This window comes from Mytilus galloprovincialis, chromosome 1, assembly GCF_965363235.1.
Source record: "Mytilus galloprovincialis chromosome 1, xbMytGall1.hap1.1, whole genome shotgun sequence".
In the NCBI taxonomy this organism is placed as follows: domain Eukaryota; kingdom Metazoa; phylum Mollusca; class Bivalvia; order Mytilida; family Mytilidae; genus Mytilus; species Mytilus galloprovincialis.
In genome coordinates this window covers 3,412,013-3,427,773 of record NC_134838.1, presented here as the reverse complement: position 1 = coordinate 3,427,773, position 15,761 = coordinate 3,412,013, and the positions used below count along the sequence as shown (strand labels likewise).

General features: G+C 31.5%; 1 protein-coding gene across 1 annotated transcript in view; it reads left to right on the top strand.

The window, feature by feature from the left end:
• LOC143063182 (E3 ubiquitin-protein ligase RNF123-like) overlaps positions 1 to 15,761 on the top strand; it is a 45,282-nt gene that overhangs the window by 3,907 nt on the left and 25,614 nt on the right. Inside the window, exons 4-18 of the mRNA XM_076235175.1 lie at positions 2,339 to 2,421; positions 3,262 to 3,368; positions 3,992 to 4,046; positions 4,755 to 4,840; positions 5,815 to 5,901; positions 6,733 to 6,800; positions 7,389 to 7,514; positions 9,967 to 10,084; positions 11,442 to 11,558; positions 12,219 to 12,338; positions 12,983 to 13,075; positions 13,938 to 14,011; positions 14,683 to 14,776; positions 15,082 to 15,175; positions 15,597 to 15,658. Coding sequence (XP_076091290.1) covers positions 2,339 to 2,421; positions 3,262 to 3,368; positions 3,992 to 4,046; positions 4,755 to 4,840; positions 5,815 to 5,901; positions 6,733 to 6,800; positions 7,389 to 7,514; positions 9,967 to 10,084; positions 11,442 to 11,558; positions 12,219 to 12,338; positions 12,983 to 13,075; positions 13,938 to 14,011; positions 14,683 to 14,776; positions 15,082 to 15,175; positions 15,597 to 15,658 — 1,384 coding nt within the window. The remainder of the gene's footprint in view (positions 1 to 2,338; positions 2,422 to 3,261; positions 3,369 to 3,991; positions 4,047 to 4,754; positions 4,841 to 5,814; positions 5,902 to 6,732; positions 6,801 to 7,388; positions 7,515 to 9,966; positions 10,085 to 11,441; positions 11,559 to 12,218; positions 12,339 to 12,982; positions 13,076 to 13,937; positions 14,012 to 14,682; positions 14,777 to 15,081; positions 15,176 to 15,596; positions 15,659 to 15,761) is intronic.

Sequence of the window (15,761 nt, the reverse complement as noted above, 5' to 3'; positions counted from 1 at the left end):
AGGGATTTGCCTTTCAACAACCAAATAAGAAGGAACCAAAGATGGAAAAGGTGAAAAATATTTTTCTTCAAACTTTTTTGTGTGTCTGATTTTATTGTACTGTTTCTTATGATTTAAAGCTTATACCAACAATTTTTATACGACCGCAAAAATTTTAATTTTTTGGTCGTATATTGCTATCACGTTGGCGTCGTCGTCTGCGTTGTCGTCGTCGTCGTCCGAATACTTTTAGTTTTCGCACTCTAACTTTAGTAAAAGTGAATAGAAATCAATGAAATTTTAACACAAGGTTTATGACCACAAAAGGAAGGTGGGGATTGATTTTGGGAGTTTTGGTCCCAACATTTTAGGAATTAGGGGCCAAAAAGGGCCCAAATAAGCATTTTCTTGGTTTTCGCACTATAACTTTAGTTTAAGTGAATAGAAATCTATGAAATTTTGACACAAGGTTTATGACCACAAAAGGACGGTTGGGATTGATTTTGGGAGTTTTGGTTCCAACAGTTTAGGAATTAAGGGCCAAAAAAGGGCCGAAATAAGCATTATTCTTGGTTTTCGCACAATAACTTTAGTATAAGTAAATAGAAATCTATGAAATTTAAACACAAGGTTTAAGACCATAAAAGGAAGGTTGGGTTTGATTTTGGGAGTTTTGGTCCCACCAGTTTAGGAATAAGGGGCCCAAAGGGTCCAAAATTGAACTTTGTGTGATTTCATCAAAAATTGAATAATTGGGGTTCTTTGATATGCCGAATCTTACTATGTATGTAGATTCTTAATTTTTGGTCCCGTCTTCAAATTGGTCTACATTAAGGTCCAAAAGGTCCAAAATTAATTTTAGTTTGATTTTAACAAAAATTGAATCCTTGGGGTTCTTTGATATGCTGAATTTAAAAATGTACTTAGATTTTTAATTATTTGCCTAGTTTTCAAGTTGGTCCAAATGGGGGTCCAAAATTAAACTTTGTTTGATTTCATCAAAAATTGAATAAATGGGTTCTTTGATATGTCAAATCTAACTGTGTAAGTAGATTCTTAATTTTTGGTCCAGTTTTCAAATTGGTCTACATTAAGGTCCAAAGGGTCCAAAATTAAACTAAGTTTGATTTTAACAAAAATTAAATTCTTGGGCTTATTTGATATGCTTTATCTAAACATGTACTTTGATTTTTGATTATGGACCCAGTTTTCAAGTTGGTCCAAATCAGGATTCCATATTATGTATTGTGCAATAGCAAGAAATTTTCAATTGCACAGTATTGCACAATAGCAAGAAATATCTAATTGCACAATATTGTGCAATAGCAATTAATTTTCAATTGGAGTTATCTTTCTTTGTATAGAATAGTAGTTGATAATATATGTTGGAAATTTGCCAGACATGACTATGATGTCATTTTCTATTTTTATTTGCCAATAACTTTATGTAAATAACTTCATTGGAAATTTGCCAATATAAAATGTTGCTGATGAAGCTTTTTTTCCTTATCTTATCTAAAATGTTTTTAGATAATGTATGTTGGACATTTGCCAGACATGACTATGATGTCATTTTCTATTTTTATTTGCCAATAACTTTATGTAAATAACTTCATTGGAAATTGCCAATATAAAATGTTGCTGATGAAGTTTTTTTTCATTGTTTTATACAATAAACAATGTATATTCACTTTTACTACCAACCAATCTTTACCATTCAGTGATAACAAGCACTTTATTTTACATTTTAATATTTTATGATGTATTTAATAGAGTAGTTATTGTTGCAAACTCCATTAGAAATTTGAATTGATATCAGTTTTGGAAAAAGGGAAACAGGGATGTGAAAAAAAAATGGGGGGGGGGGGGGGGTTAAATTTTTCTCATTTCAGATTTCATAAATAAAAAGAAAATTTCTTCAAACATTTTTTTGAGAGGATTAATATTCAACAGCATAGTGAATTGCTCAAAGGCAAAAAAACAAATTTTAAGTTCATTAGACCACATTCATTCTGTGTCAGAAACCTATGCTGTGTCAACAATTTATTTTAGATTTAAATAAGTTTGAAGAAGAAATCTTTAATTGATTTGTAAAATCTTGACATTTGTTTTGTGTAAAAAAAACCATGTAATGTCAAAAATTTGATCACAATCCAAATTCAGAGCTGTATCAGGCTTGAATGTTTTGTCCATACCTGCCCCAACTGTTCAGGGTTCGACCTCTGCGGTCGTATAAAGCTGCGCCCTGCGGAGCACCTGGTTCAGTTTTAGTAGAGTTTTCATTTGTTGAATGGGACAAAAAACCAATTTTAGAAATTGTGAAAAAATTGCTAATTAAAGTTTTGTAATGTATTTTTAGCAAGCCAACAGGTTTAATGAATTTACAGTATTTTCTTGGCAGTGTTATGGAAAATCCTAAATCTGACAGCAAAGCAAAGAAAGGTAAGACAAATCTATAGAAAATATTGTAGGGATTTTATCAACCCTTAGACTCAAATACAATCTCAAGAGATTAAATTGGAGGTTGGTTGATGAGGTGTGTGATATTAAAAACATCTTTTATCCACTTTATTATATACTTAGTAGCGTAACACAGATTTTGGGGTTTAATGAGGCCTGATGACTGATATGAACATGATGACTGATGGCTGATACAGGATTATTGTCTTTGACTGTATTAATACACATAAATAAAAAGAAATAAGGAGATGTGATAGGATTGCTAAAGTAACAACTATCTAACAGAGTTCAACTGAAGTGGATTGAAGGAACCTAATGTGATTAGGTCACTGTATAGCTTTCAAAAATGAGCAAAACCCATGCAAAATAATCAGCTATAAAAGATCTCAACAAAAAACAAAATGTGAATCAACTAAAAAGAAAAAAAACCCAATGTGACCTTATGATAAACCATGACTAAAATAGATATGACAGACATCAACCAACAGTTTATTATTTTTAAGGTATATATTGAATAGAAATAAAAGATGAATGTACTTGAAAATTCATGGGTTTATAATTTACAATATCCTTATTTGCAAATATGAATTGAGTTTTTGTTATAATGAAATGCATATGCATATTCAGCATGCATGTCTTTCTATATCAGATAGAGAAATTTAATGGTTGTGATTTTAAAAGTCCGCAATAGAACTTTGAATGGATAGCAGTGATACAAAATATTGTAGGTAAACTTATCACCTCCTCCTGTCTAGGATTTTTTTTAACAATCCACAAAAGTATTTATAAGCACCAACTTTTACTTTGCATTGATATTTGAAGGAAATAAAGAAAACACATCTGGAAGGATTGGTCCTTCAGAAGTTGTGTTTGACTTCAGATCAAACGGTGGAAGTGGGATAGTAGCTGTGGAGTCGCACAGACTTGAAGTAAGTTTTACAAGCATCTGTCAGCTTGCTCACTAGCCAAATTAATTGATTTGATTTATTTCTAAATGGAAATTTTTCATGCATATTCTGGACAAAGATATATAAGGTAAAATTTACACTGCTACTTGAAAAAAAGATAAACTCATGAAGTAAAAGGGATTGGTAACAAATAAATGTAAAATTATTACAAAAGAGATGTAACAATTCAAATTATCAAAATATATGTACAAATAATGATCTGAACCACAAATACACACAAGATTATTAATTGGATAACAGTAGTGTAAATTGACACCAGCATTGTCAAAAGTTATTGTGGTTCTATTGATAATGAATTATTTTCACTTTTGTATCTATTCAATGCTTTTCTATAAGTCCAACAACCAATAAGGATACAAGATTGACAATGTTAAGAGGTAAACACAGATAAGTTTGTAGGCACAATATAGCTTGAGTCCTACATTCATTCATCAACATTTTTTTTAATTTAATTATTGTCTAAACATACTGAGAAAATACAATTTGCCATGCTCAAATTGATAACATTATGTCCAAATAATAGTCCAATTTAAATATTAAAATTATACATTTATTGTGATATAAAATTACATTTAATTTTTCAGGTTACAAGTTGTAGCAATTTTAGTACCATTCGAGCCAACTGTTGTGTCTTCAAGGGTAGGTTATTCTTTAGTTTCTGTTGAAACATATTTAGATAGGTAAACAGTGGCTTGTCACTGAGCATTACTGAACAATGGGCATTCAGTAGATTTTACCATGGAAATCTCACAGAAAACTGAAACGTCACAATGTGAGTTATGATGAATTTTAAAGGGATAAAAAGATACACAAATTGATAATGTTTTACTACTTTTCACAACTTCAAGAACACAAAAATCATTTTCTATATTCATTCAACTTCAGTGAACTGTCAAAACTCTAATTTGGCATTAAAATAAGAAAGATCATATCATGGGGAACTTGTGTACTATGTCTCAAATTAATAAAACTTCAACTTCACCTTGACAAAAAACTTAAACCTGAAGTTTGACAGACGGACGAATGGAAGGACAAACAGATTGTTGAACAAACAGACGCACAGACCAAAGAACATAATGCCCCTAGTTGGGGAATAATCAAAACCTATTATACAAAGTGTATTGTTATCAATGACACAGCTACTTAATGATACAACCAAAAGGACAAGCAGAGATCAATCAATGGTATTTGATGTCCATATCTTATTATATCAAGCTCTAAATTGCCCTTTGTTTTTTCAGTAACATTTTAAGTGTACGTAAAAGAGAGACCAGTCATATCACAAAATTCCTTAATGGACACCATAAACTATAAAAGAATGACTAACAAAGTAATTATGTTTTCCAGGTAAATGGGTTTATGAAGTGATGTTAGGATCAGAGGGAATGATGCAGATTGGATGGTGCACAATTAATTGTAAATTTTTTCATGAGGTAAAAATACATTTCTATATACAGGTATTTATAGATATAAGAAGATGTGGTATGAGTGCCAATGAGACAATTCTCCATCTAAGTCACAATGTAAATAGTAAACAATTATAGGTCAAAGTACAGTCTTCAACACAGAGCATTGGCTCACACTGAACAGCAAGTTATAAAAGGCCCCAACAATGACTAGTGTAAAACCAATGGTTTAATCTATATAAAAACCTACAAATGAGAAACACTTATGAACCACATCCACAAACAACAACTACTGAACATCAGGTTTCTGAGAATTTTGCTTTAAATCAAACGATTTATTAGAATAATATGTTGGCTTTCAAATAATTTGTTCTTTCATTGAGTATAACTTAAAAGTCATTTGATGTTTGATTAAAAAAATAAATGGATAATACATTAGATAATATTAGATAATTCATGTGTATTTTTTTATTTTTTGAAAATTTGTATAGTTGATATGAAAAATTTAAAAAAATGCTTAGGATTAGAAAAGAACAACAGTTTAATGAAATTAACAATCTGAGTCAGAATTCACAATATAGTTGTGCAACCAAATGTATCCAGTAAAGTCTATTTAAAAAGACATTTTTACCTAGTTTCTACCAGAAATTTATTAACAATTGACTATAGATTCTGATTTTTTAGATCGATTTTAAAACTTGACCTTGTTTATTGACAAAGTACAACAAATAGTTGTGTGTATTTTCCTGTGTTAAGTCAAGATATTATATGAAATTGATATTCCCTAATTGACAAACAAAGAAGGTTTAATTGATATAACGTTAGGATAGATTTATGTTAAATAAACAGCAGGTTATATGTCAAATACATTCAGTATAGTATAAAAAGGAAACCTCCCTTTCCTGACCAGCATGGTGAGTCAGATTTAATTGTACTAACTGACAAGTTGGCAGGAAGACATGTCGCTCCACATAAACTAATTTGATTGTTATTTTATACAGGAAGGTGTAGGAGACACTGTTGATTCCTATGCCTTTGATGGGAATCGTGTCAGAAAATGGAACAAAACAACACAGAGATATGGAGAGGTATGTTTATTGTCTTTCCTGAATTAAACACCAAAGAGTGTTGCCAACAATTTAAAAATAGCAGTTTTTATATGCTAATTCTACTTGTTAACCTGTTTACCTCATAAGATTTTGAGAAAACCTGAAATTATGTAAAAAAGCAAACTGAAAACTAAAAATTCTTCCATCATTTGTCCATAGCCTGTTAATGATTTTGATAAGTTTCATTTTTTTTTTTTTTTTTTTTTTTTTTTAACATAAATAAGGCCGTTAGTTTTTTCGTTTGAATTGTTATACATTGTCTTATCGGGGCCTTTTGTAGCTGACTATGCGGTATGGGCTTTGCTCATTGTTGAAGGCCATACGGTGACCTATAATTGTTAATGTCTGTGTCATTTTGGTCTTTTGTGGATAGTTGTCTCATTGGCAATCATACCACATCTTCTTTTTTACATTTGCTCAACTTTTACATTTGCCCAATTTTGCTTGGTTTATCTCATGGTTCATCATTAGAAAGAACTGGACAAACTACTTTGAGGAATCATTGGACCAATTTACACCAAATCTTTGTTTTTATATTATTTGTGATTGAAAACCCATACTGGAATTCTTTTTTCATAGTATCATGAAATTATTCATGCAAGGATATATTCAATATGTGAAATCTTTCAATATTTTCAATTGGTATGCTATGCTAGTTTTAAAATTACCCTTTTGTGCTGTTACTCAAAATGATTTCTGTACCCAACTTCGTCTCTAACATTTATTTGTCACAGTTAGAAATAGTACAATCTATGAGAAACTTACTGAACTGACTCTGGCTTTTATGGTTAACTCTTCATATTTTGTCAGGCATGGACCACAGGTGATATAATTAGTTGTGCTATCGATTGTGATGAAGGAACAGTTACCTTTTATAGGCAAGTATAAAACCTTTTATAGGCAAGTATAATACCTTTAATAGGCAAGTATAATACCTTTAATACGCAAGTATAATACCTTTAATAGGCAAGTATTATACCTTTCATTGACAAGTATATTAAATACCTTTAATATATGCAAGTATAATACCTTTTATTGGCAAGTATAATACCTTTAATAGGCAAGTATAATACCTTTTATTGGCAAGTATAATACCTTTAATAGACAAGTATAATACCCTTAATAGGCAAGTATAATACCTTTTATAGGCAAGTATAATACCTTAAATAGGCAAGTATAATAGTTTGTACAGACAAGTTTGCCCCTTTATAAAGGCAAGTACGACACACTATATATGCAACTACGACACCTTCTATATGCGAGTATTATGCATTTTTATCATGTTTTAAAGGCATGTATGACACCTTGTACAGAAAGATAGACAGTTAGATAGTGTTAATAACATGAATGAATTATAACCCTTTAAAGAAAAAGAAAGATATGATGTACTTGAATTCAATTGTAAAAAGATCAATTATGCTCTTGACAACACCATAAAGATTCTAATATCTCTTTCTTTTTTTTAGGAATGGTAAAAATATGGGAAAAGCTTTTACAAATATAAATCTTGGACCAGGATATGCATATTTCCCTGCAGTTAGTCTGGCAGCATCAGAAAATCTAAGAGCTAATTTTGGAGCAACACCTCTCAGATATCCTTTTGCCCTGATACTTTATTTAATTAAACAAATATACCAGATTTGACTGGCATTGACATCAATGTACAAATTGCTTCAATGTACCATAGATCTGTTAAGGAGGCTTGCAGGTACAAAAATTTCAGCATAAAATTAAACATTTGTTTTTTTCATTACAAATTTTATTTATTACACTATTAGTTATTACTTTACGATATGGTACAAAAATCAACAAAAAAAATCGATTTGGTTTGGCCCCAGATGAGTTTTAAAATGTTTATATCTTTGAAAAAGCTCCAAATTATCTCCCTTTGCTGCAAAAAAATGCCATTTTTTTGCATTTAAATTGAAATATCTTTTTAAACTCATCAGTGACCTATATTTTGTATTATTGTTTTCAAATAAGCTGTACATAAACTAAATTATTGTAAGATTTAAGCGAGTTCTGTAATTTAGTTCTTTTTTTATTTCGATATTACGTCTATTTCTCCTATTAGTTCAACAGAAAAAAAGGACATTAACAAAAATGTATGCTTCTTTCGGAGTCAGATTGTGAGAGTAAATGAACGGTGACCCCATTTTTTCATTTCATTTTTCTATTAAGTATATGATAAAGTTCATTTATAGAAAAATATACTGAAATCCTATATTAAAAGAAAATTTGATTTATACCAACGAGCCCCCTTAAGCACAATTCAGTCATAGCAAGACAATGATAGTGTTAAAGTTTACAACAATAGAATTTTCAGCATAATATTGGTATTTTACTGGCCAGATTTGTTATGAATAAAAATCAAAATATGCAGGGTTAACAAGACAGCAGACCAATGACAGAATAAAATCAACACACTCTTTGAAAAAATTTAGGACAAAAGAATAATTTAAATACAAGGAATATGATTTTGGAGGTAGCGGGAGGGTTCAGCACTCACAATTATGTTTAACCCTGCCAAATTCTATATGTGCCTTTTCCCAAATCAGGAGCCTGTAGTTTATTTGTTATCTTTGGTTCATGTCTGTCATATTTGTTTTTATGCCCCACCTACGATAGTAGAGGGGCATTATGTTTTCTGGTTTGTTTCTGTCCGTTCGTCTGTGCGTCCGTCTGTGCGTCCGTCTGTGCGTCCGTCCGTCCGTCCGTTCAGGTTAAAGTTTTTGGTCGAGGTAGTTTTTGATGAAGCTGAAGTCCAATCAACTTGAAACTTAGTACACTTGTTGCTTATGATATGATCTTTCTAATTTTAAAGCCAAATTAGACTTTTGACCCCAATTTCACGGTCCACTGAACATAGAAAATGAAAGTGGGAGTTTCAGGTTAAAGTTTTTAGTCGAGGTAGTTTTTGATTAAGCTGAAGTCCAATCAACTTGAAACTTAGTACACTTGTTGCTTATGATATGATCTTTCTAATTTTAAAGCCAAATTAGACTTTTGACCCCAATTTCACGGTCCACTGAACATAGAAAATGAAAGTGGGAGTTTCAGGTTAAAGTTTTTGGTCAAGGTAGTTTTTGATGAAGCTGAAGTCCAATCAACTTGAAACTTAGTACACTTGTTGCTTATGATATGATCTTTCTAATTTTAAAGCCAAATTAGACTTTTGACCCCAATTTCACGGTCCACTGAACATAGAAAATGAAAGTGGGAGTTTCAGGTTAAAGTTTTTGGTCGAGGTAGTTTTTGATGAAGCTGAAGTCCAATCAACTTGAAACTTAGTACACTTGTTGCTTATGATATGATCTTTCTAATTTTAAAGCCAAATTACACTTTTGACCCCAATTTCACGGTCCACTGAACATAGAAAATGAAAGTGGGAGTTTCAGGTTAAAGTTTTTGGTCGAGGTAGTTTTTGATGAAGCTGAAGTCCAATCAACTTGAAACTTAGTACACTTGTTGCTTATGATATGATCTTTTTAATTTTAAAGCCAAATTAGTCTTTTGACCCCAATTTCACGGTCCACTGAACATAATAAATGAAAGTGGGAGTTTCAGGTTAAAGTTTTTGGTCAAGGTAGTTTTTGATGAAGTTGAAGTCCAATCAACTTGAAACTTAGTACACATGTTCCATATGATATGATCTTTATAATTTTAATGCCAAATTAGATTTTTTACCCAATTTCACGGTCCATTGAACATGAAAAATGATAGTGCGAGTGGGGCATCCGTGTACTTTGGACACATTCTTGTTTGTAAATTGTTTTGTTATGCATTAGGCTATTCGTTTTCTCAATTGGCTTGTTTCATATTTTTCATGTCAGGGGATTATACAGTATTGGTTGTATAATAACTTTGGCAAAACCTCAAATTCTTTTCAATCCTGAAAATGTGTATCTACAAGAAAATTGAATCCCCTGTAATCAATTTGTATATTGAATGACCGAAATGTAGGTCAGTTTTATGTGTATCACATTTGTAATTGTTTAAAAAGGTTTAATAGAGTGAACTATGATTGACCTTAACTGACCATACATACCCTGTGGAGGGTTATAGACCCTTACAGGACCCACCGACTGATGATATAGCTAAAGCTTGGTATCTGTTGGACTACCTAGAAAATCTCCTCCCTTATGTAAACTCAGGAGATCAGGTAAGGGTACATTAACTGACCATACATACCCTGTGGAGGGTTATAGGACCTTACAACCCCCGACTGATGATATAGCTAAAGCTTGGTATCTGTTGGACTACCTAGAAAATCTCCTCCCTTATGTAAACTCAGGAGATCAGGTTAGTGTACATTAACTAACCATACATACCCTGTGGAGGGTTATAGGACCTTACAACCCCCCGACTGATGATATAGCTAAAGCATGGTATCTGTTGGACTACCTAGAAAATCTCCTCCCTTATATAAACTCAGGAGATCAGGTTAGTGTACATTAACTGACCATACATACCCTGTGGAGGGTTATAGGACCTGACAACACCCCGACTGATGATATAGCTAAAGCTTGGTATCTGTTGGACTACCTAGAAAATCTCCTCCCTTATGTAAACTCAGGAGATCAGGTTAGTGTACATTAACTAACCGTACATACCCTGTGGAGGGTTATAGGACCTTACAGGACCCTCCGACTGATGATATAGCTAAAGCTTGGTATCTGTTGGACTACCTAGAAAATCTCCTCCCTTATGTAAACTCAGGAGATCAAGTTAGTATACATTAACTGACCATACATACCCTGTGGAGGGTTATAGGACCTGACAACACCCCGACTGATGATATAGCTAAAGCTTGGTATCTGTTGGACTACCTAGAAAATCTCCTCCCTTATGTAAACTCAGGAGATTAGGTAAGTGTACATTAACTGACCATACATACCCTGTGGAGGGTTATAGGACCTTACAACCCCCCGACTGATGATATAGCTAAAGCTTGGTATCTGTTGGACTACCTAGAAAATCTCCTCCCTTATATAAACTCAGGAGATCAGGTTAGTGTACATTAACTGACCATACATACCCTGTGGAGGGTTGTAGACCCTTACAGGACCCACCGACTGATGATATAGCTAAAGCTTGGTATCTGTTGGACTACCTAGAAAATCTCATCCCTTATGTAAACTCAGGAGATCAGGTTAGTGTACATGTAGATAGTTACCAGTATTTACACTTATAATGTGATTATACAGAGAGAAAAAAAATGATACATATGTTTGCAAAAGTTATTTTTTTTCATCAAAAATAATTTTCTGTTGTGCTTTGGATAGTTTGAAAAACAAAATCTCAGTAATGACTTACATTAAAAAAAGAAGTTCAGTTGGCTGACTGTATATTTGTAGAAAGTTTTATATGCATCTGAATCTTCAGTATTAGTGATGTTCAACATTGTAGATGTTTTCAAATATAACCACAGTTTTCATTATTTCACAACTAGAGCTTTTTAAAAGTGTTTTTAACTTTAAAAAAAAGGTATAATTTAATTGACCCAGTATTTTTCATAGTTTCCAGAGGATTCTTTGTTGAAAACGGATGATACATCGCTTGGCCATCACCCTAGTAAATCTTGTACAACTCTATTAGTAGCAGCTCATTTGTTTGACCAGTTGGCACCGTTACTTGTAAGTATCTTATTTGATGACCTGATCTGACTGAACAACTTTAATGTTTTATTTAGATAGCAAGAAATAAATGAAAATTGAATACTTTATATTTAATAAATTACATTACATAAGATATAATAGCAAACAAAATATTACACCATATATTTTTATACCCCCGCTTTAAAAAAGGGGGGTATACTGTTTTACCTCTGTCTGTCCTTCCGTCAGTCCGTCAGTCAGTCCGTCCGTCCCATGAATATTTTTCGTCGCATTTTTCTCAGGAACTACAATACAAGGATTTCTGAAATTTGGTTTCAGGGTTTATCTAAGTCAGCTATACCGTGTGATGCGTTTTCAGATTGATCACTCGACAACTTCCTGTTTACCGAACACTTGTATGATTTTACACATGATAGCCAAGTTGAAAATTTTCGTCACATTTTTCTCAGGAACTACAATACAAGAATTTCTGAAATTTGGTTTCAGGATTTATATAAGTCAGCTATACCGTGTGATGCATTTTCAGATTCATCACTCGACAACTTCCTGTTTACCGAACACTTGCATATTTTTACACTATTAATATTATCCACTTGCGCCGGGGGTATCATCAGTGAGCAGTAGCTCGCAGTTTCACTTGTTTTTTCTAGTCTTATTAATAAAGTTTCTTTCTTTCAGAAAAATGCCTATATAGTAGAACAATGTCTGATAAAGTTTTTATTGAGAATCAACAGCTTTGTAAAAGAGGAACAGTCACTTATATGTAATATGTTTGATCTTATGTGGTCACTAATGCAGGTTTGTATATGTCTTGTTTTATAAAGTCCTCAGAAACAAAAAACAAATCTCTCACTAAACAAAACATCTACTTGTGGTATACAACCTGAAGTAATGGATGTATTGGGTAATTGTCTTTTGTCTTATGTGTCATGTATCCTTATTTGTTATTTGGAGTTGTTGATGACATATCTTTGATAGATTCTTTTTAGTTTATTCAAAACATTTTAGACTCACGTACTTGTTCCACATGACATATTGTACAAACACTGTTCTGTTTTTTTAGGTACTTTATGATGACCTCTGAATTTCTGAAGGTTATTTGAGTCATCTGGTTAATTCTAAAATTACTCTTTTTGTTAAAATGAAAATTACTAATCTTTATTGATAAGCACCCTTTTTGTTTTGATTTTATATGATAAACTTTCAACATACTATTCAGTAGAAGAATTCACTTTTGTTTTGATTTTATATGATAAACTTTCAACATACTATTCAGTAGAAGAATTCACTTTTGTTTTGATTTTATATGATAAACTTTCAACATACTATTCAGAAGAAGAATTCACTTTTGTTTTGATTTTATATGATAAACTTTCAACATACTATTCAGTAGAAGAATTTACTTTTGTTTTAACATGTAATCACAAGTATTTTGTTTACAGGATTTTGAAATAAAGGGCTGTATGGAAAGTCTTTCCGTTTCACTTCTTTCCCTGTATAGATTTTCTCCAGCTTTACCAGACTTTAAATACCATGTAAGTCTGAGACCTAGTCTGTAAAAATAAAACATTGCTGTGTAATTATTTTGTATGATAATAAATCTTGTGTCACTTTATATGGCATTTTAAATTTTCGGTAGATTAGGCTAAGAGAAAACTGTTAAAAACCTAAAAGATAAAGATTAAAAATAATGTTTAATATAATAAATAACATTGAGATTGGGAAAACATCTTCAGAGGACAAGAGTTATTTTATTTGTATTTAACTGGGAAGGGAAATTGGAAAGGCACTTACACCAAAGTATTAATTTATACACAGTAGCCAAGGTACTTGATATACACCATGGCAAAGTTTCAATTGGGCTAATAAAAGTACTTATTTTGTGTAATCAGCTTCTGGGACAGTTTTCAACTTAGATCCTTGAAACTTGATAGAAAGTTGTGCACATAGTGAGGTTGTGCACCAGCAATGTTTTAAAAGAGGTTAAAATAATACAGTGAGGTTGTGCACCACCAATGTTTTAAAAGAGGTTAAAATAATACAGTGAGGTTGTGCACCACCAATGTTTTAAAAGAGGTTAAAATAATACAGTGAGGTTGTGCACCACCAATGTTTTAAAAGAGGTTAAAATAATACAGTGAGGTTGTGCACCACCAATGTTTTAAAAGAGGTTAAAATAATACAGTGAGGTTGTGCACAAGCAATGTTTTAAAAGAGGTTAAAATAATACAATGAGGTTGTGCACAAGCAATGTTTTAAAAGAGGTTAAAATAATACAATGAGGTTGTGCACAAGCAATGTTTTAAAAGAGGTTAAAATAATACAATGAGGTTGTGCACAAGCAATGTTTTAAAAGAGGTTAAAATAATACAGTAATAGTTTTGTCAATTTTTGCAGAAAGATTATTTGAACTTACTGTTATCTATACTTCATCATCAACAAACCAGAAGATATTTATTAAGTAATGTATTGTATCCTTTTTTTGTTATAACATGGTAATTATACCTTAGAAAAGAATTGGTATTCATGTTCATTATCATGATTATATGATCATATTCACAATCTAGGAGTTTGGGCTAAAAATAAATTCACCTTGTCTATCTGTTTCGCCTACAAATATTTCTGTTCCACTTTGATTACAGATATATTGAATTTTTCAAATGGTTAAATGAACTTCAATTTTTTCATCATACTTTTCTCAATGAATCTGTTCACCATTAAGATTTCCTGCATTAATACAGATACACATTTCTAGAAATGACTTACTGTGGATTCATTATTATTCGTTGTATACCAATTTTCATGGATTTCGTGGGTACAATTGAATGATGAAATTAAACGTTCAATGAATAACAAATTTTCTGTAGGCTTGTGTGCAGAATTTGGCAAAAACCAGAAAATTAAATATCCACGATCATTATAATTAGTTTTCCTAAAGCCACGAAAATTGGTACTCACGAAAAAAAAATGAATCCACAGAATGTCTTGTTTCACATGCATTATTGGATGGGAAGAGCACATTACTGCATGTACTACTTCTTTGATGGCTTATTTATTCTTCTAAGAATAAGTAAGTAGATTTTTTTTTCTAGACACGTATAAGGACATGAAAATCAATTATATCTTCCTTAACAGAAATAAGATTTGATAAAATCAAATTTGCCATGTTTATGCATATTAAATCTCCAGACGATAAACAGCTGTCAGAGTTTGTACCAGTAATATGGTTTGATTTGGTAAGTAAGTTATCAGAGTTTGTAACAGTCAATATCTGCAATACATATAACATCCATATAAAAAGCTTTGAATTTTTTTTTCATTTGTTATAAATATTTAAAAGGTACACAAAAGAGCATTGAATGGTTTTACACTTGTAATTTTTTGGGGCCCTTTATAGCTTGTTGTTCAGTGTAAGCCAAAGCTCCATGTTGAAGGCCGTACTATATAAAAAAAACTAGTACAGTAAAATCTTTTACATTTTGAATTGACTCCTCTGTTTTGCCAGTAATTATGTCATTTATATCTATGTTGTCATATTTAGGAAAAAGATGTAGACAAGAGTATAAAGGAAGAGAACGATAAGAATAAACAGAAATATTTAAAGTCATGTGACCAGCTACAGAATTCTGTTCAAGGTGAGATATACAAACATTTGGGAACCCAATTATTTCTCAAACTTTCCTTTTTAAGTAAAAGATTGATTGATTGTTGGTTGCTTTACGCCGCATTTAAGTAAAAGAAGAATGTTAACTACCAAATTTTTGTAATATTTTGTATACAACTTGGACATGTTGAAAATCAACTGAAAATATTCGTTTTTTACAGTAAATGTGTTATTTGCTGGAATATGATGGATATTTTTTGTATTAGTAGATGTACATTTCTTTTGAAATAGAGCAGATTCTATAAGGTCTCATTCCACATAAAACATTACTCTACATATATATATATATATATATATACCTGTAATGTTCTAGTTTTTTGAAGAATAGGATATTTTTGAACTGGATATTTGTAAATTTTGAGCCAGAACTGAATATTTCTGTTTTTGTATAGATGTTGAGAAGATTCAGGTTGAGGTATTGAAAAAGTTGATGATCCACACAGATGTGGTAGAGGTACGTGAGGTTAAAGGTCAATCTAACAAGCAATACAAAGTCACAGACTTTTATTAAATTTTAATTAATTTATAATTAGATTTTAAATGAAAAAGAAGACATT